Consider the following 24,571-nt stretch of genomic DNA (forward strand, 5'->3'; position numbering starts at 1 on the left):
ACTCATACACACCTTGGCACACGCCTAAATATGTCATTTGCGATCATCATTAGATATTTATCAGTTTACATTTATTATGCACTAGAGGCATATTTTTAAAAAGTGGTTTCTATTAATTTCATGATGGAGAAACAGGGCATCCTGCTCTCCCCATGGAGCAGGAACCCAAAAATCCACGTTGTGAACGATCAATTGAGCAGGGAATATTCTTTTTTTTTTATATAAATTAATTTTTATTGGTGTTCAATTTACCAACATACAGAATAACACCCAGTGCTCATCCCGTCAAGTGTCCCCCTCAGTGCCCGTCACCCATTCACCCCCACCCCCCGCCCTCCTCCCCCTCCACCACCCCTAGTTCATTTCCCAGAGTTAGAAGTCTTTATGTTCTGTCTCCCTTTCTGATATTTCTCACACATTTCTTCTCCCTTGAGCAGGGAATATTCTGAGGGAATAAAAAAACTCTTCACAAATCATGTGGACAATCAGGTCTGGGGCCATGCCTGAAAATGAATTGGCTGTGTGATCTTGAGTAAGTCTCTTAATTTTATGCATCTGAGCTTCTGGTCCCATAAAATAGAAGGGCTGAATTAGTTACTAAATAATTTTTTAAGTTCTAAAATGTCTAGGGCTTTACTAGCGACTCCTTGTTTGTGCTAATTTAAGTTCTAATTTGTCAGGCTCTTTGGCTGGGAGAGATCAGATGGGTCCCTTTCTCTCTGGACATACCACCACCACAGTAGAGACGGATGTTTTTATTTCTGTGCCCCCTTCAATAGCATGAGTCCACTGAGCCTCATTTGAGGATACATTCTCCTCGGGGCCCTGAAGAAAGCCCACTTAAAAAGTAAGATCCTTTGGTAAGGCCAACTATTTACGAAAAACATGGAGATAGAGAATGCTTCTAAGCCTCTTTTCTTGTGGACAATAGCATAGGGTCTGCTGCTTCTACTCTAACCTGCTGGTGTAGATAATGGCCCAATGGGATCATTGCCTAAAATGTTCATAGTCTCTGTGGGGGGAAAAGCACTTGAGAAAGAGCCAGGGAAGTTCCAGTCACAAGGATGGCCTTATGCTATTGATCAAGTCTTTCTACCACCTTCTGGGCCTCACTATCCCTAACTTTATATAAACAGGGGACTAGACTGTTTCTTATATTCTTTTCAGAGGTAATAGGCCAAGATCTAGGCGGGAGAAGTCTGTCCTCATCTTTGTAAACCAGACCTTATAAATGGATTGTAGAAAACAGATAGTGAATTCACACCTGGGTAAGGTGAACCTACTAGTTAGGGTAATAGTAGCCTTCATGGGGACACAGAAAGATTAGGACTCAATAAAGTTGTAGCAATGCTAACTGCAGTATGGTGGACACACACGCACACACACACAACGTAACAACCTACCTTACATCGTTTAGTTCATAATAGACATTTCTGCTTTCATCTTTGATGTAAATGGCGACACTGGGCGATTCTAGCATCTTCATGGTGAGTTGCTGCGGAAAGGCACTTACGAAGAGAGCACGGATTGTGTCTGCACTTGTGATTTCATTCGGCATCCTGAGCTGCTTGGTTTCATCCCCATACTGGAGATAGAGAACCCCTGCATGCAAGATGAACACAGTCATCAGTCCCAGATCAAGATGCCCACAACACGCAGCAAAAGCTTAGCCATTTCTCTTACCACAGGCAGTAAGGGTTAGGACAAGCTTGGGAAGCGTGTAATAGGAGATGTTTGTTTGGAATTTCCAAGGAATGGACTTTCTGGTTATCACACAAACATTCACTTTTATTCTTTGGAGTCCAGGCAGATGTTAAAGAGGCTAATTTTCAACTATTTGAAAACCAAAAGGACAAGAAGCTACTCTCTGGTAGCCTAAAGCAAAAGACAATACTTTATTCCCCTGAAAGGTATATTTGGGAATTTGACCCTGTAGGATGGTGTCTCTCCTGTTTTTCATTAACTAACAACATAATCATTACAGCGAGGGGTAAGCTATATAGTTCACATCTTTATAATCCATTCAGAAACATTTTAAGGCTACAACATTACTGTGGCTCTAATACATATTTATTGAATGTTTATACCAAATGAAACTACAACAAGAAAAGAATCTGGCATTCCAATGCTTCAGAAAGAAAATGGAACAAGTCAGTTACACAAAGAAAAACAGAAGCATAAGATCAGAGAATTTTAGAGTTCTCAGGGCTCCAATGAACCTCAAATTATTCATGCCCCTGTGGAGTGTGGTCTCTTCCCACATTGACTCTGGGCTTGGCCATGCGACTTGTTTTGACCAATTAGCATTAGCAAGTAAAGTGCAAAATGGAGACTTGGTAAGTGCTTACACACTAGACCTTGTCCTCATGATAAGTGTGGTCTTGGAGACTCACAGAACCAAGCTTCTGCGAATCCAACTGAACCACATAGGAGGCCACATGAAGAAGAATGAATGCCCTCACTGACGGCCCCCACTGAGCATCCATTCTACAGCCACCACCACTGGCCAGTCATGTGGGTGGCCCACCTTAGGAGGAGAACCCCCAGATCCAGGTGACCTGCTCCAGCTGCTGTCACATGGAGCAGAAATGGGATGCCCCCTCTCAGCCCTGCCCAAAATACAGAACAAAGCAAACACGTAATTGTTGATTTAATTCACTGTTTATGGTCACTTGCTATTCAGAAATGTATAACTGAAACAGGGTATCAAAGATCCTGACATTTAATTTGAATCCACTTATGAGAATCTATTGAGGACAGACCAAGATTGCTCAAGTAGCCTTTGGCAGGAGAGACTCAAAAGAGAATAGAATATGGCTTCTGGTTACAATCAGGCAATTCATGCAACAAATTTGTCTCTAAGTCCTCCTGAAATTCCGTTAGAGAGTGAAGAATAAAAAAGCATAAGTCAAAGAATTAAGGAAATGAGAAAGGAAACAATATCAGACAAGAGAACACCCAACACCTACATCTTCAAGGGGAGAAATCCACATAAAACATGCAGGGCTAGGAAAGCTCCAGAAGCAAAGCCCCAGATCCCTCTGAGGGGAGAACTGCAGATTGAGTGGAAAGCATGAGGCCTGACCGAACTTCCTTTTCTTTTTAAAGGTGCTGCAACCCGTTCAAAGCTTTCCTTCTCTCCCACACAGCCAACTGACCCCCCATATCCATAACAGACTAAAGAGATAGTCAATCAGGCTGGATTCTAGCTCACACGGCACAGGGGAGGGTGGGCAAGGTGCCTCCTCACAAAATGCTTGCAAAGGGGTGACCCGCAGTCAAGAACCTGGAGGAACCTCTCTAGAAAAGCTGACTGGCCTGTGAGAAGAGACCAACAGATTTTTGAGAGTAATGCTCAGGTTGTATATGGTCACTCCATTGCGAAACAGCCCAACCCATATATGAAAGTTTCCGGTTAGTATGACTGTGCTTCCCTCACACACTGGCAGATTACCCAGGATTTTTTTTTTTTTTAGATTGCCCGGGATTAACAGACATTTTCTACAAACCATTAACACGAAACACCAAAATAAACAGAAAAAAAGAAACTCAGAAAAGATGAGACAGTCCAAGAAAAGGGGAACATTTAGAGAGCAAGAGTCCACTCTGGGAATCGTGAGAGTAGGAATTAAAATTTCAAGGAGGAAGAAAAAGTTGATGAAATCTCCGAAAGTAGAGCAAAAAGACTATGGGACAGGAGACAGTGGAAAACAATAAGAAAACCAGAATCATGGGGCAACTGGATGGCTCAGTGGTTGAGCATCTGCCTTCGGCTCAGGTAGTGATCCGGAGGTCCTGGGATCAAGTCCCACATCGGGCTCCCCACGGGGAGCCTGCTTCTCCCTCTGCCTATGTCTCTGCCTCTCTCTGTATCTCTCATGAGTAAATAAATAAAATCTTCCTTTTTTAAAGAAAGACAGTCATTTCAGAGCACCCCAAGTCTTACGGGAACTGGGATAAAAAGGAGATCAAGAAAAACAAAAGTTTTACAGAAAGTATTATAAAAAACTTTCCCCCCAAACTGAAGGATCTGAAATCAGAGATTGAAAAAGTTTATGAAACATACAACACACTCACGCTTGTCATGGAGACATTCCAGCTGGCAGGGGGTAGCGGGGGGGGGAGGGGGGTGGAGAACAGAAGGTCCTACAAGTTCCCAGAGGGTTGGGGAGAAAAGTCACAAACAAAGGAGCAGGAGTCAGAAAGGCATGAGCTTTCTCAACAGCAACCCAGAAACCAGAAGACAATAGAGAAATAGCTTTGAAAATCCAGAGGGCTATACTTTTGATCTAGATCTATATCCATCCAGATCATCCACCAGGTGTTTAGGAGAGTTGGCTTCTCAGCAAGGCCTTCTCTCACCACCCTGTCAACATTTCAGCACCCATTCTCCTTAATACTTCATACCCCACCCTTGTTCCGTTTCTATTCCTCAGCATTTTCCACATATAATTCATTTTTTAACTCTTGCTATTGTTTATCATCATTTTTTCCTTCTAGACTGTAAGTTTCAGGAGGTCAGGGATTCTTTTTAATGTTTTTGCTGTTGTCGTTCACTATGGTACCCTTAGGACCTGTAGATACTACCTATTACGTAGCAGGTTTTCAATAAATGTTTGTTGAATAATGAAACAGTGAATGATTTATCAGTCATCCAAAAGCAGTGTTCATTTGGGGGTCTATCTAAGCTACAAGAGCTTTTGCTACATGAAACAGCCTCATAACCTTATTCTCGATTTGTATACACATTGGAATTACTTTCTGAAGTGCTGTTTCCTTGATTGGAGTAGTCCTTTTGCATTCAGCATAAGCAGCTAAATTCCCCCTCTCAGCTTCTTCAGGGAGCTAGTTTTTCCAAATATCCATGCTGTTACACATTCCTCAGGGTTCAGAAGAATCCTTTCAAGTCTGTCTCATCACAGATCTTGCAATTTTTCGCCCCAAACGGGAGACGTGAAGACTGTCCCATGTGATCAGTAACGCCACAGCAAAAGGCCAAAACCACTCTTGCGGCCTGGGCCCCGACCATGCCTGGGCGAGGCCCCTGCCAATGGGCCACTTATGGCCTCACTCCAGTCAAATATCACAGCCTCATTCACCCAAAGGGCCTGGTTTTCATTCCCACATCTGCATTCTGTACATGTATGTGCTTGAAATAGAATTTGTAGGCTTTGAGTGAAAAAAAAATTGGGCCCAAATTACGGTTACCTCAGGGTCTGGCTGGCGCAGCTGCCAGCTGGGTACACAGTCCAGTTATAGATCGTGAAAATCCGGAGAAGACGGGAAAGATGCCTTTACAAACAGAGGAGAATAGTCTTTTTACACTTGATTCAGTTTGCTTTCTCAATTCAGGAGAGGTATTTAGAAATGCTTAAACTCAGAAGGAAATCTCTTAATCTATCATGGCTGATTATTGGCACAGTGATGAGGTTCAGTACGCTCTGGCATACCTTCGTAGCTCTGAGCTGCGTCGTCTGCTCCAGATTACTGGGAAAGTCTGAAGGACTTTGGACCATAAACTCCCTTTTTATGAAGAAGAGGACAGGGAAATGCATTTATGACACATCTGCTATGTGTCAGAAATGGTATGCACGGATTTCACTTAATCAGCCCTGCCTCTCAGGGCAGGTCGGTATTAGAAGTCCCATTTCACAGACAGGGAAAGCGAGGCTCAGAAGGTCCAAGTAACTTGCCTGAAGTGACAGCTAGTAAACAGCTAACTAGCCTATATATCCCATTATGTTCATCCACAGACCCGAGGTTTTCTCCCTTGAAGCCTAGGGCCTCTGAAATCCTGCACTGAGCCACATCCATCTCCTCCACCATTCCTCTCTGGACCATCTTAGCTGTCCTCACACTTTTCGCCTGACCATCTGCTTGACAATGCTGAAGCATGACAGGGGGGCAGCTCAGAAAAAAGATTCCCATCTTAAGTCAACTTAAATGCAGACATGTGGTTAGAAAGAGTCCACATGCTGAGAGAAGCGGGGGAAGGCACAGGCTCTGGAAGCAGCAGAGTGTTGAAATGAACCTCACGACACTTGGAGCCATTCTAAGACGCCAGAATATTCAAGAGTTCTTTCCCCTCAATGGTCCTGCGGGGGCAATGTGGATTTTTCACCAAGAACTCCTGGCCACATTTTATAAAAAGCAAAGTACACTCAGCAGGTCATGCTTGTACTAAACATCCTCAGGATCTTTTCAATCTCAGAATCAGTTCTAGGGGCACCTGAGTGGCTCAGTGGTTGAGCGTCTGCCTTTGGCTCAGGTCGTGATCTTGGGTCTTGGGATTGAGTCCCACACGGGGCTCCCTGTGAGGAGCCTGCTTGTCCCTCTGCCTGTGTCTCTGCCTCTCTCTGTGTCTCTCATGAATAAATATATAAAATCTTTTTTAAAATTAAAAAAAAAATCAGTCCAGAACATGGGACATCTTCTCAAATATTTTTTATTTTGATATGGTATGCAAGGATTTTCACGCCATCACCTTGCTTGGACAGAACGTTTGTGCCCCTCCCCCACCAATTCTTTTTTTTTTTTTTAAAGATCATTTATTTATTTATTCATGAGAAACACAGATTGAGAGGCAGAGACATAAACGGGGGGCGGGGAAGCAGGATCCCTGTGGGGAGCTCGATGTAGGACTCAATCCTAGGACCCCAAGATCATGACCTGAGCCAAAGGTAGATACTCAACCACTGAGCCACCCAGGCATCCCTCCCCCACCAATTCTTTTTTTCTTTTTTTTAAAGATTTTATTTATTCATGAGAGACACACCACACACACACACACACACAGAGAGAGAGAGAGAGAGAGAGAGAGAGAGAGAGGCAGAGACACAGGCAGAGGGAGAAGCAGGCTCCATACCGGGAGCCTGACGTGGGACTCGATCCCAGGTCTCCAAGATCACACCCGGGGCTGAAGGCGGTGCTAAACCGCTGGGCCACCGGGGGCTGCCCCTCCCCCACCAATTCTTATGTTAAAATCCTAATCCCCTACAGGATGGCTTTTGGAGGTGGGGACTCTGGGAGGTAATTATGTCATAAGGGTTGAGGACCCTGATGGGATTAGTGCCCTTCTAAGAGACAAGAGAGTTTGTTTTCTCTCTCTGCTCTCTGCCATGTGGGGATACAAAGGAAAGACCACCATCTGTAAACCAGAAAGTAGGCCCTCCCCAGACACCAGATTTGCTGGTGCCTTGGTCTTGAACTTCCCGGTCTTCGGAAGTGTGAGAAAGAAATGGCTTTAAGATACTCAGTCTGCGGTGGGGTGCCTAGATGGCTCAGTCAGTTAAGTGTCCGACTCTTAATTTCAGCTCAGATCATGATCTCAAGTCCCATGTCTGGCTCTGTACTCAGCAGGGAGTCTGTTTCTCCCTTTCCTTCCACTTCTCCCCCTGGCCCTGCTCTCTCTCTAAAATAAATAAATCTTAAAAAAAAAAAAAAAAGATATTCCAGTCTATGGTGATTTGTTCTAGCAAATGGACTAGTACAGCCCTCAGGCTCCTATTCCTGCCTTCCTATCTCAAACCATGCCCCATTCCCATGGTACTACAGTTATACTGGAAATCTTATTGTTTTGTGAACTTAGCATCATATTTATGTTGCATGATGTGCCACCACCTTGGGTGATCTTCCTACCAGTTTGCTTGCAGGTACACTACCATCTCTGAGCCATTTCCCCCAGTCGCTTCTCCATCACTTTTCCACTAAGAATTGAGGAATTAATTTTCTTACTTATGTGCTTATATGATGTTTTACTGAAATTGCAAGCATAGTTTTTATTTTTAATAAGAAAAACAAATATTAAAATAGCTTTTTTATACTTGTAAAGTTGGGAAAGGTTTTTATAATACAATAAACAGTGTTGACAAGGGTCGGGAAAATGAATTTTCTCACATACCACTGTTGGGAAAGTAAACGGACACCATTTCTCTAAAGTGTTATTTATTTATATATGTTATAAGCCCCCCAAATTATACATATGGTTTGAGCCAGTAATCCCATTTCTATATATTTATGCACAAAGATATAATTATCAGGATGTTCAATAATGCATTACCTATAAGAATAATATGGGGGAATTCCAACATTAGGGGATTCATTTAATAAATCACTTAATAAATCTATTCATTGAACACTCTGCTGTTATTAAAAAGAATTCTAGAAGAATAAGAGAAAAACTATATTTGTTAAGTGATAAAGCATACTATAAAACAGAAAGCAACTACATTCGCAAAAGTCCATTAATCACCTTGATGGCAGTGATGAATCCAGGTTTTATATCGTCTGAAGATTATACAGTTTTGAGGGACTGCTTTAGGAACCACAGTACAAAATTAGAAACATAAAATTCAGTTTGAAAGTTAATTATTTACTTATAAGGACTGAACCTTGGTTCTATCAGGCTCATGATAAATCTATCTATTTGATGACTGTACACCAAAATGACAAGAGTGGTTGTCTTAGGGTGGTAAGTTCATGTCTGATAACATTCTCTAAGATTTTATGTATATTCTATTCTCCATTTCCTAAAAGAAGTATGCTTTGATTTGATCATTTGAAAAGATAACCCCCACCGATCTAAAGAGACTGGCCAATTAGGGATTCTACTCAGTAAACTGAGTAATTTTTTTAAGCCAAAAGAGATGGGCCACAGGAGACTCCTCCTATAAAAACTTCCAGTGGAGTTGGAAGAAGGTAAATCGGCATCTGAAATGGGAAAGACATTGGTATTTAACATAAACAAAAAAGAGTCCAGTATAGTTAACATACTGGAGTACCCTTAAAGGGGTTGAGGTGGGGCCCGTAGGGAAGCCTTCATCCATTCACTACATAAGCCCATATCGTGTAAGACCAGGTCTTATACCAGGAATGGGACGTACAATGGTAACCTGCTCATCACCCCTTGTGTTCTAACCCTTCCAGAGTTTTCACAATCGACACTGTTTTTTAGAAGTTAGCAATTCATACCTAACACCAGCTGACATTCCGTTTCAGACACAGCAGCGATTTCAAGACAAGTCTGCGTGTGTTCCTTGGAAAGCTCTAGCATGCCCTCAGATGTCAGTAACTTTTTCCATCCTGGAGAAGACCCATGCTACTATATCCCTTCCTATGGAGTAGCTTTTCAAGTAGGTGACAAAGCTGGATGGTGACATTGGCCTTGCAAGGACGAAGATGATAACAGAAAATTTATTCTTTTTTTTAAAAAATTTTTTTATTTTATTTATGACAGGCACACAGTGAGAGAGAGAGAGGCAGAGACACAGGCAGAGGGAGAAGCAGGCTCCATGAACCGGGAGCCCGATGTGGGATTCGATCCCGGGTCTCCAGGATCGTGCCCCGGACCAAAGGCAGGCGCCAAACTGCTGCGCCACCCAGGGATCCCGAAAATTTATTCTTTAAAAGAAAGTCTAGATGCTCTTTATTTTTGGAATAACTGGACTCTCAGGTTTCAGTATCTTTGTTTTGAGTAAACGCCAAATCTTTGCGTTGGTATATGAAAATGATCATATCAATCAAACCTTTTTCTATTCCATCCAGATACTTGATATTTAAAGGCAACATGAGACTTTGTTAAATCTTTTAACTAATTTATCTTCTAGTAGTTATAACTGAGGGATTATGGAGACTCTCAGAGAGCTCCCTAACAGAGAATCTTCATGAAAGGCTAAATATTTCCAGGAAAATAAATAGCAATTTTGTGCCAAACTCTGACGGAATGTGCTTTAAAGGCTCATAATTGTGGAGCCATCTGTGGTAGCATTGTGGAAGAACATGTTAAAGCAATAAGTTTGTTAGAAGTTGAACATGATATGGTCTTGTCCCCTCAACAACCTGACAGACAACAGTCCTAGACAGAGATCCTGCTTGGGGGCACTCATTTTTTTTGGGGGGGGGCACTCATTTTTGACACAAAGTCTTAGTAATGGCACCATTAGTGCTCAGCCTCTTAACTCTGTTTTGTTCCAGACAAATTGGTACAGTTGGGACTCAAGGGATATGATAACACCATTGGAGTGAGCATCCCAAGGCATTTCTCTAAAAAAATGCCTTGAAGAATCTGTGGATGACTTCTGGAATGCAAATTGTGTTCAAGTCATGAATGCATCAGAGGCTGATCTTTAGTACTGGGGCCCTATTCATTCCCAGTGTATCTTACTTGTTAGAAACTTGTCTGTAGGGACACCTGGGTGGCTCAGTGGCTGAGCATCTGCCTTTGGCTCAGGGCATGATCCCGGGGTCCTTGGATCAAGTCCCACCTCAGGCTCCCCATGAGGAGCCTGCTTCACCTTCTGCCTATGTCTCTGCCTCTCTCTCTGTGTTTCTCATGAACAAATAAATTAAAAAAAATTTTTTTTAAAGATTTTATTTATTTATTCATGAGAGACACAGAGAAAGGCAGAGACACAGGCAGAGCAAGAAGTAGGCTCCACGCAGGGAGCTTGATATGGGACTCGATCCGGGGACCCCAGGACCCTGGGCCGAAGGCAGATGCCCATCTGCTGAGCCATCCAGCGATCCCAAAAAATTTTTAAAGAAAGAAAAAAAAACAAAGAAACTTGTTTATGAAGAAGCTATAATGCAAAGTCACTACAGACCTTGTAGCAAAGTCAATGGAGTCAATAATCTAATCTTAAATGTCATTCAGCAATTGAGGCAGAAAATGTATGAAAATCCTGTGAGAAACACAATCGAGTATGCGCACAATAAACCGGAACTGGATTATCTCTTACACTTAAGGTGAGCAGTCAGCTAATTTAAACATTGCAAATGTCCGGGGCACCTGGGTGGCTCAGTAGTTGAGCATTTGCCTTCAACTCAGGTCATGATCCTGGGGTCCTGGGATTGAGTCCCACCATCAGGCTCCCTGCAGGGAATCTGCTTCTGTCTTTCTCTCTCTCTGTGTGTGTCTTTCATGAATAAATAAATAAAATCTATAAATAAATAAATAAATAAATAAATAAATAAATAAATAAATAAAATACATCGTTATGTCTGTTCTGCTAGTATTAATCTGAATCACAAGAAACTAGTAAGAGGAAAAACTTCAACTTTAAATGCAAGCCCCTAAATAAAATACTAGCAAAACAAGCCTAGCAATGTGTGAAAAAATCATGACCAAGAAGAATTTATCTCAGGAATATAAGGATGGTTTAACACTAGATAGTCTAGTCTTAATACAGCATGCATTAAGAAATGAGGAAAGGGATGCCTGGGTGGTTCAGTCAGTTAAGAGTCCAACTCTTGATTTCAGTTCAGGTCATGATCTCAGGGTCGTGAGATCAAGCCCCGAGTCATGCTCTGTGCTGAGCACAGGATCTGCTTGAGATTCTCTCTCTCCCTCTGCCCCTCCCTCTGTCTGTGCTCCCTATCTCTCTCTGAAAATAAAGAAAAGAAGTAAGCAAAGAGAAACTATTCGATAATCTTGATAGTGTCACAAAAATGTGAAGGAAAATCCAAAATGCATTCATAAATTTAAAAATTTGAGAATTAAAGAGAACTTTCTTAACTTGGTGAAGGTATCCAACCAAAAAACCTCAAAGAAAGGTAATGCTTCATGATGAAACATGAGAAGCATTCTCTTTAAACTAAGATCTTTTAGGGGCGCCTGGCTGGCTCAGTTGGCAGAGTATTCAACTCTTGATTTCAAGCTGTAAGTTTGAGCCTCACGTTGGGTGTAGAGATGACTTAAAAATAAAATCTTTAAACTCAGATTTTTTTTTTTACTATTGCTGTGTCTGAAGTCAGTCTCGCTAGCACAGTTAATACACGAAGAAGAAATAAAAGGCATATGGATTAGAAGGGATAATCAGAACTGTGATTATTTTAGGTGATGTAACAGAGAGTCCATGGAAACCTGGAGACACTGTTAGAACTAATAAGGATTCAATATGACTGAATGATATAAGATCAGTATCTAGAATCAACAGCAACCTTAAATATTAGAAAAAAATAGAAAATGTAGTTTAATAAAAATATGTATAGCAATACTCTGGCAATTCCAAAGAGCAACAGTAAGAGGGAGTCCTTGCTCTACCAACTATTAACACTATTAAAAATGTTGTTTTGGCACCAGGATAGAACAAACAGCCTAGAAAAAGACACAGGTTTTATGAAAGCTTGACATTTGACAGAAGGGAGGGTACAAATCAGTGGAGAAACTATTGTTTAATAAGTGGTATCAGGAAAACTGGTTCTCCAAATAGAAAAAGTAAAAAACAAAACAAAACAAAACAAACAAACAAAAACCCTTTCTTTACACCATAAGTAAAAATAAATTCCTGATGGTCTAAAGACCTGTGAGAAGTTAAAAGCTAGGAAATTTGAAAAACATACCAAAACATGGTACCATCTCCTGGCAAAGCAGTATAGGGACTTTTAAAAGAAATAAAAACCAAAAGTCATAGAAGAAAAATACTGCTTAATGACACTACATTAAAATGAATATTTTTATTGTAAAAGACATTATCAACCAAGAAGACAAACCACAGTCTGAGAGAAGTCATGTACAACTCACATGCTCTACCAATGATCGGTATTCAGAATAACTAAGAAATCTTATAAATCAATAAGAAAATAGAAAATGGCAATAATAGATATCCAAAGATGGACATAAAAAGGCAAATCACAGAGGAAGAAGCACCAGAAGCCAATAACCGTAAGGGTGCCCAACCTCACTCTTAATTACGGAAATAAAAATGGAAACCATGGCATACCATATCATACCCAACGGAGAGACAAAAAGTCTCCATAAACCCAATAACCTGAAGTATTGGCCAGCTCACAGAAACCACAGTCTGTTACTCATTGCTGGTGGAACACCCGGGAGAGCTGAGGATGCGCAACCCATCCCCCAGCTATTTCTTTAAATTATCCAACACAGATTAAAGTCTCAGATGTGATCCCTTTTTCTAGGATACTGCAACACCATTCCCACCAATTTGTTCTTGGTGGTTTATTCATATGATGGAACAGTAAACAGCACTTACAATGAATGAACTAGAACCAAATCTATCAACATGGATCAATCTCAAAACCATAATGTGAGAATGGACACAGGATGTTATAAAGGATACATGCAATATGTTCCCATTGATGTTACGTTTTATGACACATACATGCTATTTATGAATACCCCAGTAGAAGCACCAAAAGTTGCGTGACAGTCACATCCCTCAGCTTCACCGTGTACTTAGCTCTGGGAAAGAAGGAGGGGAAGGAAAGGAGATGGAATTTTACATTTTGCTTCTTTATAAATGCCAGAGGACTGAATCATTGTACAGAACGAGAGCTTTCCTTTTGGGGTACCTGACTGTCTCAGTCAGAGGCACATGCTACTCTTGATCTTGGGGTCACGAGTTTGAGCCCCACATTGGGTATAGAGAATACTAACAACAAACAAAAAAAAAAACTTAAAAAAAAAGAGATAATTTGCCTTTTAAAATTTGACAGATACTGGAGTGCCTGGGTGGCACAGTCAGTATCAGACTCTTGGTTTTGACTCAGGTCATGATCTCAAAGTCATGAGATTGAGCCCCACATCGGGCTCAGAGCTCAGGGCAGAATCTGCCTGAGATTCTCCCTCTCTCTCTGTCCCTCCTGCATGTGCTCTCTTTTGCAAAAAAATAAATGAATAAATAAATCTTTAGAAAAAATTTGACAGAAGCTTACAGAGCACTTGCCACATGCCAGATACTGACCTTTCCATATATTAACTCTTTTAATCTTCTCTATGAGGTCACTACTGTAATTATCCCCATTTCACAGATGAGGAACACTGAGGCAAGAGAAGTGACTTGACTCACTCTCCCTGTTAATGACCGTAACCACCATTGTACTACACTGTCTCTCAGGTGTTAGACAGATGCAAATAGCTGTGATAAAATATTGGGTATAGAAATTCTATAGTAAAAAGCAAAGGGTAAAGGCCACAAAAGGAAGAACTAGATTTTCTTAACGATAAGAACAAAAGTGTAAAAGTATAATAATCATGGTCTCAGAAAAAAATTAATTGACCTTCCAGGGATATGAGAAATGCAACTTTTACAGTTTCCAATGTATGTTTTCAAAGTACCAGAAAGACTCTAGCTATAATTCAGAGAAAAGCCTATAACCATCCCACTAGGAGACTTATACATCCTGCATTTTCTTCAATCATAGGCACAGAGATCATGGATGTTAGTAAGAAACCCTCTGAGTTAATCTGAAATTTATTTTCTTTTCTGATACTTTATTAGGATTTTACATAATAATAACTAGTAATTATTATGGATGAATAAATATGTCTTTAGAAAAGTTTTTAGTATGAAATTCTAGTTTTTATGTTATTTACATATAGATTTAAAAAACCCACCGAGGGGCACCTAGGCAGCTCAGTGGTTGAGTGTCTGCCTTTGGCTCAGGGTCTGATCCCAGGGTCCTTGGGATCGAGTCCCACATCAGGTTCCCCGCAGGGAGCCTGCTTCTCCCTCTGCCTCTGTCTCTGCCTTTCTCTGCATGTCTCTCATGAATAAATAGATACAATCTTAAAAAAGAAAAACACCCCACCAATATGTAGTATTAATTTTACTGCTCAGAATTTCTTTTATTTTCTACTATTCTGTGAATATTATTCTGCTTGAAAAGGTAACAACCTATTTGGTCCTCAAGCTGGAGGAGAAAGACATTGTAAGATGTGGGTGAGATGAGCCTCTTCTGTCCCCTTGTAGGCAAACTCCAGGATCACCAAGGAATTCCCAGAGGGAACTTTCTAGGTAAATGGGAGCAGAGCTGCTTCTTTATACTTTGATATGCTAATGGCAATAAAATAAAAACCATTCTTTGATGAATAATGTTATAAACAGATGCCTGTAGACCCAATCTCTAGGATCCTATTCCATAGGGCAGACTCCTACTATTTGAAACTCATGTTTAAAAAATAGTAAATGTGGATGCTGGGACCCCCAAGAGCCTTGTCTTCTGGTGTCATTTCTTCCTTGTCTTTTCCCTTCCTGTCTCCCAGTGCCCAGCTGTACCCCTTGGTCTTCTCCTAGGTCCAGGCTTCCACAGGGGCTCCCATCCCCAGTATTGGGAGACCCTGTGGGTCTGTGACTCTTGTGGAACTCATCCACTCTCTAGTACCTCTGGGAAATATTTTTGAGGAAAAATGGCCATCAGTCATCAGTCAATCAGTAAATGACTGGTCATTGCCACCCTGAGGCCTAGGGGTGCATCCACTCGTCACCAGGCCCAAAAGAGGGAGCTGTCTCAGTCAAAAGGTGATCCTCTGGCCACAGGCAGCCATTGAGGGATATTCAGGAACACTCAAATGTTACTCCTTGCCTTTCTGCTCCCCAGGTCTGTTAGAGAAGGCAATGCAGGGCGTGTGGCTAACGAGGAGGGTGAGGCATGCACTGGGCAGAGCAGCTGTTCCTCTTCTGGACTGTTTTTTCTCAGCTTCTTCTTAGGTGCCTGAGGGGGAGGCTCAGAATTCTTTTCCAGAAAGCGATGAGAAAAAGCATGTGGGCAGTTTGGGGGAATTCATATCTCACTGGCCTTCATTTGGAGCTCTTAAAAAAAAAAAAAAAAACAACAACCCAGAATTGCTGTTTCTCCTTTATGACCCAAAAACATAAGGCAATCCACCTAATGCCAACTCTCCCAGGAATGATCGACTTCCTTAATGTTTGTGATCGGATTCCATGGAAGCACAGTGCTTATGTGCATAAGTCCCCATGGAATAAAAGCCAAACTGTGTGATGGAGGAGGAGCGTGGCAAAGGGACCACTGCCCTGGGCACTACACTTCAGAGCCTCTCCCAGCTCTAACATAGGTGCATGCACCCCAAGTATGAAGGGGTGATGGAGGCACCACTCTTTGCAGGGCACGTGGAGGGCACTCATCCACGTGAGCTGGGTAATGGCTCACATTTGCATCGTGGAAATGAGGACAAAGCGAGGGGTGGGCTGCAACAGGCTGGAGGTGGGGAGGGCTTTTTCCATCTCGTGATACAGCACAGAACTCTTGTGAGCATTTTTGAAGATTCTAAAATCAAATCTGGCTTTCTATGTGGTCACAAAGGTATATTTATCAAAGTATGAGGATAGAGCATATTTTATCTAGCCGTTTGCCAGCTTGATTTATAGCTTTAAAAATATTTAGACAGATGGTATATGAGCCCCTATGCTCTTGCCCCAGGCAGGCTTGAGTGTGGCAGAGAAAGATGAGACATGTTTCCCCAATGTCGGCATCTAAGTTAGGGATAGGACCTTCCTCACCTTCTGGCGTTCAAGTTGGTGTGCGGTTCACTCTATCAACAGGTGATTTTAAATTTATTTTTTGAGTAGTCCTGATGGAAGCAGGTACCTGAGTGTCCTCTGCTTCTCCAGGGACTCAGTTACTTTATATTTGGTTTTATGTTAGGACAGGCGGAGTCATGCTGAGCTGTTTTTAGTATCTCTACATTTTATACATTGGTGAAGCGCTTTTGGTATTATTTAAACTTTGTATTTTTCCTATTCCTGTTACATGCTAATTGTTCTGTTATTTTGTTCATAACCTGATTCCTCTGGGCTTTCAGTAGACTTTCCCTGGCTTGTTGTAAAGATTCCCTCCACCATGACAGGCCACTGCAGTCCTGGGGACACTCCCAGGCAAATTCAGCCATGCTCCAGCCTCAAGTGGCCAGTGACAGAGCATGAGGCAAGTTGAGTCAGTTCCGAGGCTTGTCCCTGGCCTCCTGCCGGCTCCCCCTCCCTTTGTCTTCCCTGCTCTTCTAGGATCACTCCTCCTGTGTCCTCGGGTCCATGCCAGAGGGTGTGGATCTTCTGGAAGCCTCCACTGTATCCTCTGTCATTGCCCCTGTGGGGAGATCTGGAATGTCCTCTCAGCTCCCGCCAGAAGAATAAAGGGGTCCCCAAGAGAGCTAGTGCTTAGGAGCATCCAGAGAGATGGCACCGTAAAGGCCCCAGACCTCCAAGGCCGGGGATGAGTGCTCAGGATCACTGTCGTGCATGCAGGGTATGTGAGCGGGAGAGAAAGGGGACAGTGGTTGAGGCGGACCGATTGTTCGGGTGTTCTGATCTAAGTCCTTTGTGGGTACTTGGCCTGGTGGGGAAGAAGGCGTCTCAAAGTTTTTGTCAGGCTTATCCAATTTTCTCCAAGCTACCCTTCTATGCCATTTCCTGCTTTAAGAGCAAGTGGAAAAGTGCACAGGGATAAAGAGATGAGGCCACGCTCTACTCCCTCCCCCCCAGGGCCCCCGACAATGCCCAGCCCCCAGCAGGCAGGGGCTCTGAGGCAGGCCTGGCTCTGGGTGCTAGAACCTCCAGGGCCTGATGTGACAACTGGACTTTCTCATTGTTCTCAAAAGGCCCTGAAAGACTTTTTATTGTACCTTTACCTCCTGTTCCCCTCTGGTACTTTCCGAAGAGGCAGGTAAGAGACATCACACATGGTTACTTCCTCCTCCCCATTTGCCTTTGAAGTTGCAGTGCTGCCTTTTAAGAGCAGCTTCTGTTCTCAACCACAAGGTCACGACACAGAACCCATGTCTGAGGGTCGCTAAAGCAGCTCTGGGAGCGGTGGGTGGGGACGGGCCACGGTGACAAAGCATCCTTGCTCAGCTCTAGGTCCCAGTCCCAGGGTCTCCTTTGTCACTGCTGGTAAAATATCACCCCCTGCTTCCAGATTCACCATAAATAACCTTCCTCCCTCTCTCCTCACTTTCATAGGGAAGAGGCCCCCCTCAATGCCTCAAGAATTGTTGACAGTCCTACTAAAGGCATTGGGCAAGAAGCCACAAGCCCTGTGGTACCTGTACCCGCTTGATTAGCTAAGGAATAAATCAAGCCAAGTTGTTGACCTGGGCTGCCCTCATCATAACATGCATTGGCTACGTTGAGCAACCTACTGCTTGCTAGAAGAAACCTGGAGAAACAATACCCAACCCAAATTACTACCACTTACAGGCATCCGTGCATTCTCTTGGCTTTATTTTCTGTAATAGCAATTCAACTGATATATAAACATTATGCTTTAAAACAAGCATAACAAAAGGGAGAATAATAGACTCTGTCACTTTGCCACAGCACGAGTGATTCAACCTACATAGTGCACTTCTCTAAGTTAACACAACTAAAAGTGGAGCAGATTGATCCTTAAATGAAAGCTTGAGCAATAGAGAACGTTCATGAAGCTCAGGGCCATTTCAGATAACAGAGCAGGAGCTCAGTGCTCACTTCAGCAGAATTAGTACCATCAAAGACAGATTTCATTCACTCGAGAAATATTTATTGAGTGCCTGCCACACAGTGTTCTGAAGTTTGGGGATATAACAGGAAGCTCAGAGATCTTAGCTTCTATTGATGTACGATAGACAATAAGCTCATAGACAGGAAAGTGTAGAGTGTGCCAAGTAATAGGGAACAAAACAAAACAGGGTGTGGGGGACACAGAGCAGTGGGGTGGGAGTGGGTGGATTGCTATTTTCTTAGCGGTAGTTGGATGACCCGCTGGTAAGGTATTTGAAAGAAATGTGGGAGCCGGTCTTGTTGATATCTGGGTGGAGAACAACACAGGCAGAAGGAGTAGTAAGTTTCCTTGAGGAAGGAGCACACTTGGTGCGTTCCAGGAACAGCAACGGGCTAGTACGTTGGGAGAAAAATGAATGAGATGGGGAATGGGATAAGGGGAGATTTGAAAGGAAGCAAGTGGTCAGGCTGTGGACCCTTGCACTCTCAGTGAGCTGAGAAGCCAACAGGGGGCTCTAAGGTGGTGAGATTTACTTACCAGAGTTGCTGTGTTACGAGCTGATTCTACCGTAGACAAGGACTAACATCAGGAGACCCCCAGGAATTTCAGGCGGTCAGACAGGAGAGGGATTGTGGTGGTATGGACCTGGGCAGAGTACTAATGATGGTGAGAAGTGATCAGATGGCTGGATATATTTTGAAACTAGAGTGAATAGGATCCTCTGAGAGTTTAGGTATGAAATGAGGTCAAAAGAGTCAAGGTGAATGGCAAGGTTTTGGCATTTGTGAGCAACTGTCAGGAGGGGGATGCAATTTACAGGGATAGGGAAGACGCTAGAAGGACTAGGTTTTGTTGGAACTAGAAATTCATTTTTGGACCTCTTATGGGGGAGATGTCAAATAGAAGATGTGAATTATTGATCTGGACTTCAGGGGAGAGATTTGAGCCAGAGGGGTCATTATCATTGTCATGGACTGAATGTTTATGCCCCACCCCCCAAATTCCTATGTTGAAATTCCAACTCCCAATGTGACAGTAATTGGAGGTGAGCCCTTTGGAAGGTGATAAGGTTTATATGAGAACATGAGGGTGGGGCTCTCATCGTGGGATTAGCACCCTTATAGGAAGAGACACCAGAAAGTCTGCCCTTTTTCTTTCTCCATCTGCAGGCACCAAGGAAAGGCCATGTGAGGTGAGGACAGATAGGGAAAGCAGTCATCTGCCAGCCAGGAAGAGAGGCCTTACCAGAACCAACCATGCTGGCAGCTTGATCTTGGACCAGCTTGTACAAGCTTGATCTTGGACAAGCTTCCAAGCTTCCAGAACTGTGAGGAAATAAATTTCCATTGTTTAAGCCACTGAGTCTATAGTATTCTGTTACGGCAGCCCAAGCCAATCAAGTCAACCATACAAATGGTGACATTTGGCAGCATGGGGCTACACCAGACCACCTAGGGCACTAGTATAATTGAGAACAGATGAAGTCTGGGGGCTGAAGCCATGCCGATGGGTGAGAAAATGAGAAGGAACCCAACAAAAAAAAAGGCCTGAGAGGGACAGTCAGTGAGGTAGGAAGATTGCTGAGTGAGAAGGGTCCAGGTAACCAGGGAAAGCACATGTCTTAAGGACAGGAAGTGGTCTAGCATGTCAGGTGCTGACAAATCAAGTCAAAGGAGGGCTAGTTCAGATGTGGTGGTCCCTGGTGACCTTGACCAGAGAGATATTTCCATGGAGTGGTGGGACTGAAGGTCTGAATGGGTGGGTTCAAGAGAAACCTCAGGAGAAGAACTGGATACAATATTTATAGACAACTCTTTCCGGTGATTTTGTCAAAATGGAACAGTAGCTGGAAGGGGATTTTGACAAATATGGGGAGCTTAAGCTAAAGCATTGGGTAATCCAGTCTCAAAATAGTCCCAAATGATTGCTGAGGGCTGACAAGCAAGTCAGATGAGACACAGCTCAAATGCCATCAGTAATTATAGAAATATTTTTAGAAGGTTCAGATTTCTTTGACCAAGTGTTTCTGTGGCATTCTTACAGTCTGAATGGAAAATTATAACAAACAAAAAAGTGCACAGGATCTTTCTTTTAGAATTCTGCAGACACAAATAAATTTGGTTATGGTAATGTCCAGCTATCTAGCTGGAGCTTGTTCCTCTGCAGTAACCCACCCACTACAATGACTTCTCTGGCTTTATAAGGCACACTCTGTGCATGAGTTGGATGGTCCTCCCATAGTCTCTGTGGTATGCTTGGCCAGAAGCAAAAGCATCAATTTCCATTAGCAACTTCCTACTGATAGTATCTGGTCTCCAAATTCCAAAGAAAAACTAAAATGTTTCAATGTTCACAGCTAGACTCAAGAAAACATACTAGTGTCTATTTAGATGTGAGACATGTTGCAAGTAGAAAAAAAAAAGAGAGAGATCACACTGGAATTTAAATTTTCCATTGTTTTCCTTCTCTCTGCCAGAATAAGCTTGCCTAAGATTACTGATGCTTGCAAATATAATGGAAAAAGGCTGTTCTGATTTAAGAAAATCATATATGTGTATGTATGTATATATGTGTGTGTATATGTATATACATACATCCACACACATACATATGCATGTATACACACACAATTTCTCATAATGGATAAACCAAGGAGTAATCATTAGTATTATGAAAGAATTCACCAAGCGAACTCTTCAAGCAGCAAATGCACCTAAATTCACAGTTATAAATTATTTGACCAAGGTTCTTAGGAAGCAATAAAGGGGATCAACCATAAGATTTAAAAGCTAAAAGGTAAAGATTCAGTAATAACTCAAAACAAAACCAAAAAAACAGTCTTAAGAATCTCAAAGATAGTATGTATGCTTTCCTTGCATTACAAAATACTTGTGCATTTTTTCTATTCTGTTTATTGGGAATTTATGCTTACCTATCTTGGTGCCCCTGTGTCAATGGACATTGAGTAGGTACTCAGTAGCATATGACAGGAAATTTCTTATAGGGTCCATTTGAATGGAAAAATATTGATCAATTTGAGAGCAACTGCTTTGTCAGGAACAGATTTATTACCGTGTGGCCCATTTGACCACAATAGGTGGAATTTCAGCCCCAACTTAACCCGACATACACATTTTGCTGATATCTTTACTGATTTCAGTTCTATCAATATTGTTTTCAATACATGATGCCCCTCTTACATGGTAAATTAAAAAATTAAACAAAAAAAAGCATAACTATGAGTCCTGTATAGACCAGACAACATGCAGAGTATCTCATTCACAAGACAGAAAAAGAAAACATGAATAAAAGGGACGCCTGGGTGGCTCAGCGGTTGAGCGCATCTGCCTTTGGCTCAGGGCATGATCCTGGGGTCCTGGGATCAAGTCCCGCATCAGGCTCCCTACATGGAGCCTGCTTCTCCTTCTGCCTGTGTCTCTGCCTCTCTCTCTCTCTCTCTCTATCTGTCTCTGTCTCTCATGAATAAATAAATAAAAACTTAAAAAAAAAAGAAAAACATGAACAAAGGACCTTGAGAAATAGACATTCTTGGTAGTTTGGGGGGAAGCAAGAGTTATAATTTACCAATAAAAGATGGGAGGAAGAGAAATGTGACTTTCATGCTGAGAAATAAAATCTAGGGTTATCCAGTTTCTAATTCCTGTGCCAAAGCTGCTATTCTCGATGACCTTGGTCAAATCATTTAATTCTTTCAATTTGCTCATCTAAAAATTCTGTAAACCTGCCAGTCCTCAAATATTATCCAGTTATTTTTGGTTATTTGATCTGTACTGAATTTGATCTGTACTGTACGGAAATTTACATAAGTGATAGAAAGTACCTCCAAACGGTAAAATCAAAGTTCCCTTTTCAATACAGAAGTATACAATGGCATCGATGTTATAGTAAATCGGGTATTGTTATTATTAAAGACCCAGCTCTCCTTCATCACCTGGTGACCAGTGCAGGGAAGTAGGATAAAACACCAGAAGTCCACCTGCGTGGGGTCTGGTCAAGCTTGGCCAGAAAAATGTGGTGTGACCTTGGTAGGTTACTAAATTTCTTTTTTAAACAGCTTTATTGAAGTAAAAGAACACACAACATATTGTACGTATTTAAAATGTGGAAATTTTGCAAGCTTTGATATATGCATATATCCATGAAACTGTCACTGCAGTGAAGATAGTGAATATCTGCTTAACCCCCAAATGCTCCAGTGAGCCCTTGGTATCCTCATCATTGCCTAAGCTACCACTTATCTGCTCCCTGTTACTATAGAAATCTCTTTGGGATTTGACCCATTCTTTATAGGTATAAGTGCAAGCAAAGAAATCTGCATTCCCTGCCCCGGGATTCCTACTTCATGGGATTTGATAAGACAGTGTATATAAAAGTGCTTGACAGTAGAATAAAACTACTGTATCATCCCTCCAGTTCATTAAATAAGTCAACAAATATATTTATTGAGCACCCACTATATGCAGGCACCATAACAGAATTATAAAACAGCAGTGAACAAAATAAGACACTTAATTCTTCTGGATCTTTTATCCTATTTGGGCAGAGACAGGAATGTCAAAAACAAATGATCGCATACTATGTACAGCGGTAATTAGTCCACTGTAGAGTAATAAGGCAGGTAAGTTGGTAACAAAAAAGGAAAAGGAGGGAGCCTGGGTGGCTGAGTGGTTGAGCATGATCCTGCATTGGGCTCCCCTTCGGGGACCCTGCTTCTCCCTCTGTGTCTTTGCCTCTCTCTGTGTGTCTCTCATGAATCAATATTTTTTAATTCAATACATTTAAAACATTAAAACATAATAAAAATTAAAATTAAAAAAAAAAGAAAGAAAAAGAAAAAGGTATTTCAGGAAGGGTGGCCAGGGAAGCTCACTTCTGATTGAAGACATGTGAATTATCATCTTGAATAAAGGAGAAGCCATCCTTCTCACAGACATCTAGGAGATCTTTTCAAGCAAAGGGAACAGAAAGTATAAAAAGTCTTGGGCATCAGAAAGCTAGGATGTTAAGGAAACTACCAAGATGCAAATAATTAAGGCAGAGGGGCAAGGGAAGGGTGGCAGGTGAGGCCAGACAGTAGATGGCCTTGTAGTTTGAATGAAATGATGGGCCATGTAGCACATGGAACAGAACAGTGCTGTGATGTGACTTAGGGGTTGGAATAACCCACTCAGGCTGCTCTTGGAGACTGCTGGTGGCAAGAGGGGTAGCAGAGAAACCAGGAGGAAGCTATTGCCGCAGTCTAAGCAAGAGGTGGTGGTGGATTAGGAATGGAAGAGGTAAGGAGTGTCCAGGGTCTGGATACATTTTGAACGTGGGCCAATAGCTCATGATTTAGTTTCCCCACAGTGGCTTTATGAATACTGAATAATGACAACATTTTCAATTTATGTAGTACTTAATAAAGTTCAGGAATGATACTGAGCAATTAATATAAATTAACTATTTTAATTCTAACAATGCTATGCAGTTGGTTCTAATTTTATATCCATTTATAGATAAAGAAACTGTGGCAAAGAGTAGTTAGGAACACGACCCACCTCACATAGTGGTAGGTGATAGAGCTGCTATATATATATATATATATATATATATTTTTTTTTAAGATTTTATTTATTTATTCATGAAAGACACACAGAGAAAGAGGCAGAGACAGGCAGAGGGAGAAGCAGGCTCCATGCAGGAGGCCCCATGTACGAATCGATCCTGGCACCTTGGGATCATGCCCTGAGTCAAAGGCAGAAAGAAGCTCAACTGCTGAGCCACCGAGCCATCCCTAGAGCTGCTATATAATTCTGAGGGGTCTGGCTTCAGAGTCAACACGTTATATGTTATATGACTTCTTGTATAAGAGAAATGATAGCTATTGTCATCCAAGTGAACCTTATCCAGTCAAAAAATTGAGAAACAAATACTATAATGGTCACTCATCAATAACTTAAGGTCTCAAATAAAAATGTCAGAAACAACCTTTCTATCTTTTGTTAAGAGCAAGATAAAGCAGTTTTCAGTGGAGTCACTTTTCAGAGGTCCCCTTGGGTAAGGTCAGGCTACCTGTCCACTATTCCTAACCATGAACTCATTCATGGCACACACCACTGAAGGCTCCCTGGAGGTGAACCTTTGGAAAAGCACTGACTCCAATATGGTGCTGGGCATGGAAGATTCAGAACATTAGGGCTACCACTGCCTACCTTCTGATGAATTTTTTCTTTCTGGTACTTTTCTTTTGGTTCTTCTTTCATAAAAGAATAGCTATCTTCACTTGGTCAAGAGCCAATGGTTCCCTACTTTACCATCACTAAGAATTTCTGAGAAA

The 24,571-nt window shown here is 42.0% G+C and overlaps 1 protein-coding gene across 17 annotated transcripts in view; it reads right to left on the bottom strand.

Moving 5' to 3' along the window:
• Positions 1 to 24,571, bottom strand: part of KIAA1217 (KIAA1217 ortholog) — a 465,513-nt gene that overhangs the window by 92,782 nt on the left and 348,160 nt on the right. For all 17 annotated transcript variants that reach the window (XM_055331014.1, XM_055331029.1, XM_055331028.1 and 14 more), the window contains one exon: positions 1,404 to 1,602. In XM_055331014.1, coding sequence (XP_055186989.1) covers positions 1,404 to 1,602 — 199 coding nt within the window. The remainder of the gene's footprint in view (positions 1 to 1,403; positions 1,603 to 24,571) is intronic.

This window comes from Nyctereutes procyonoides, unplaced genomic scaffold (assembly GCF_905146905.1).
Source record: "Nyctereutes procyonoides isolate TBG_1078 unplaced genomic scaffold, NYPRO_anot_genome, whole genome shotgun sequence".
Classification (NCBI taxonomy): Eukaryota; Metazoa; Chordata; class Mammalia; order Carnivora; family Canidae; genus Nyctereutes; species Nyctereutes procyonoides.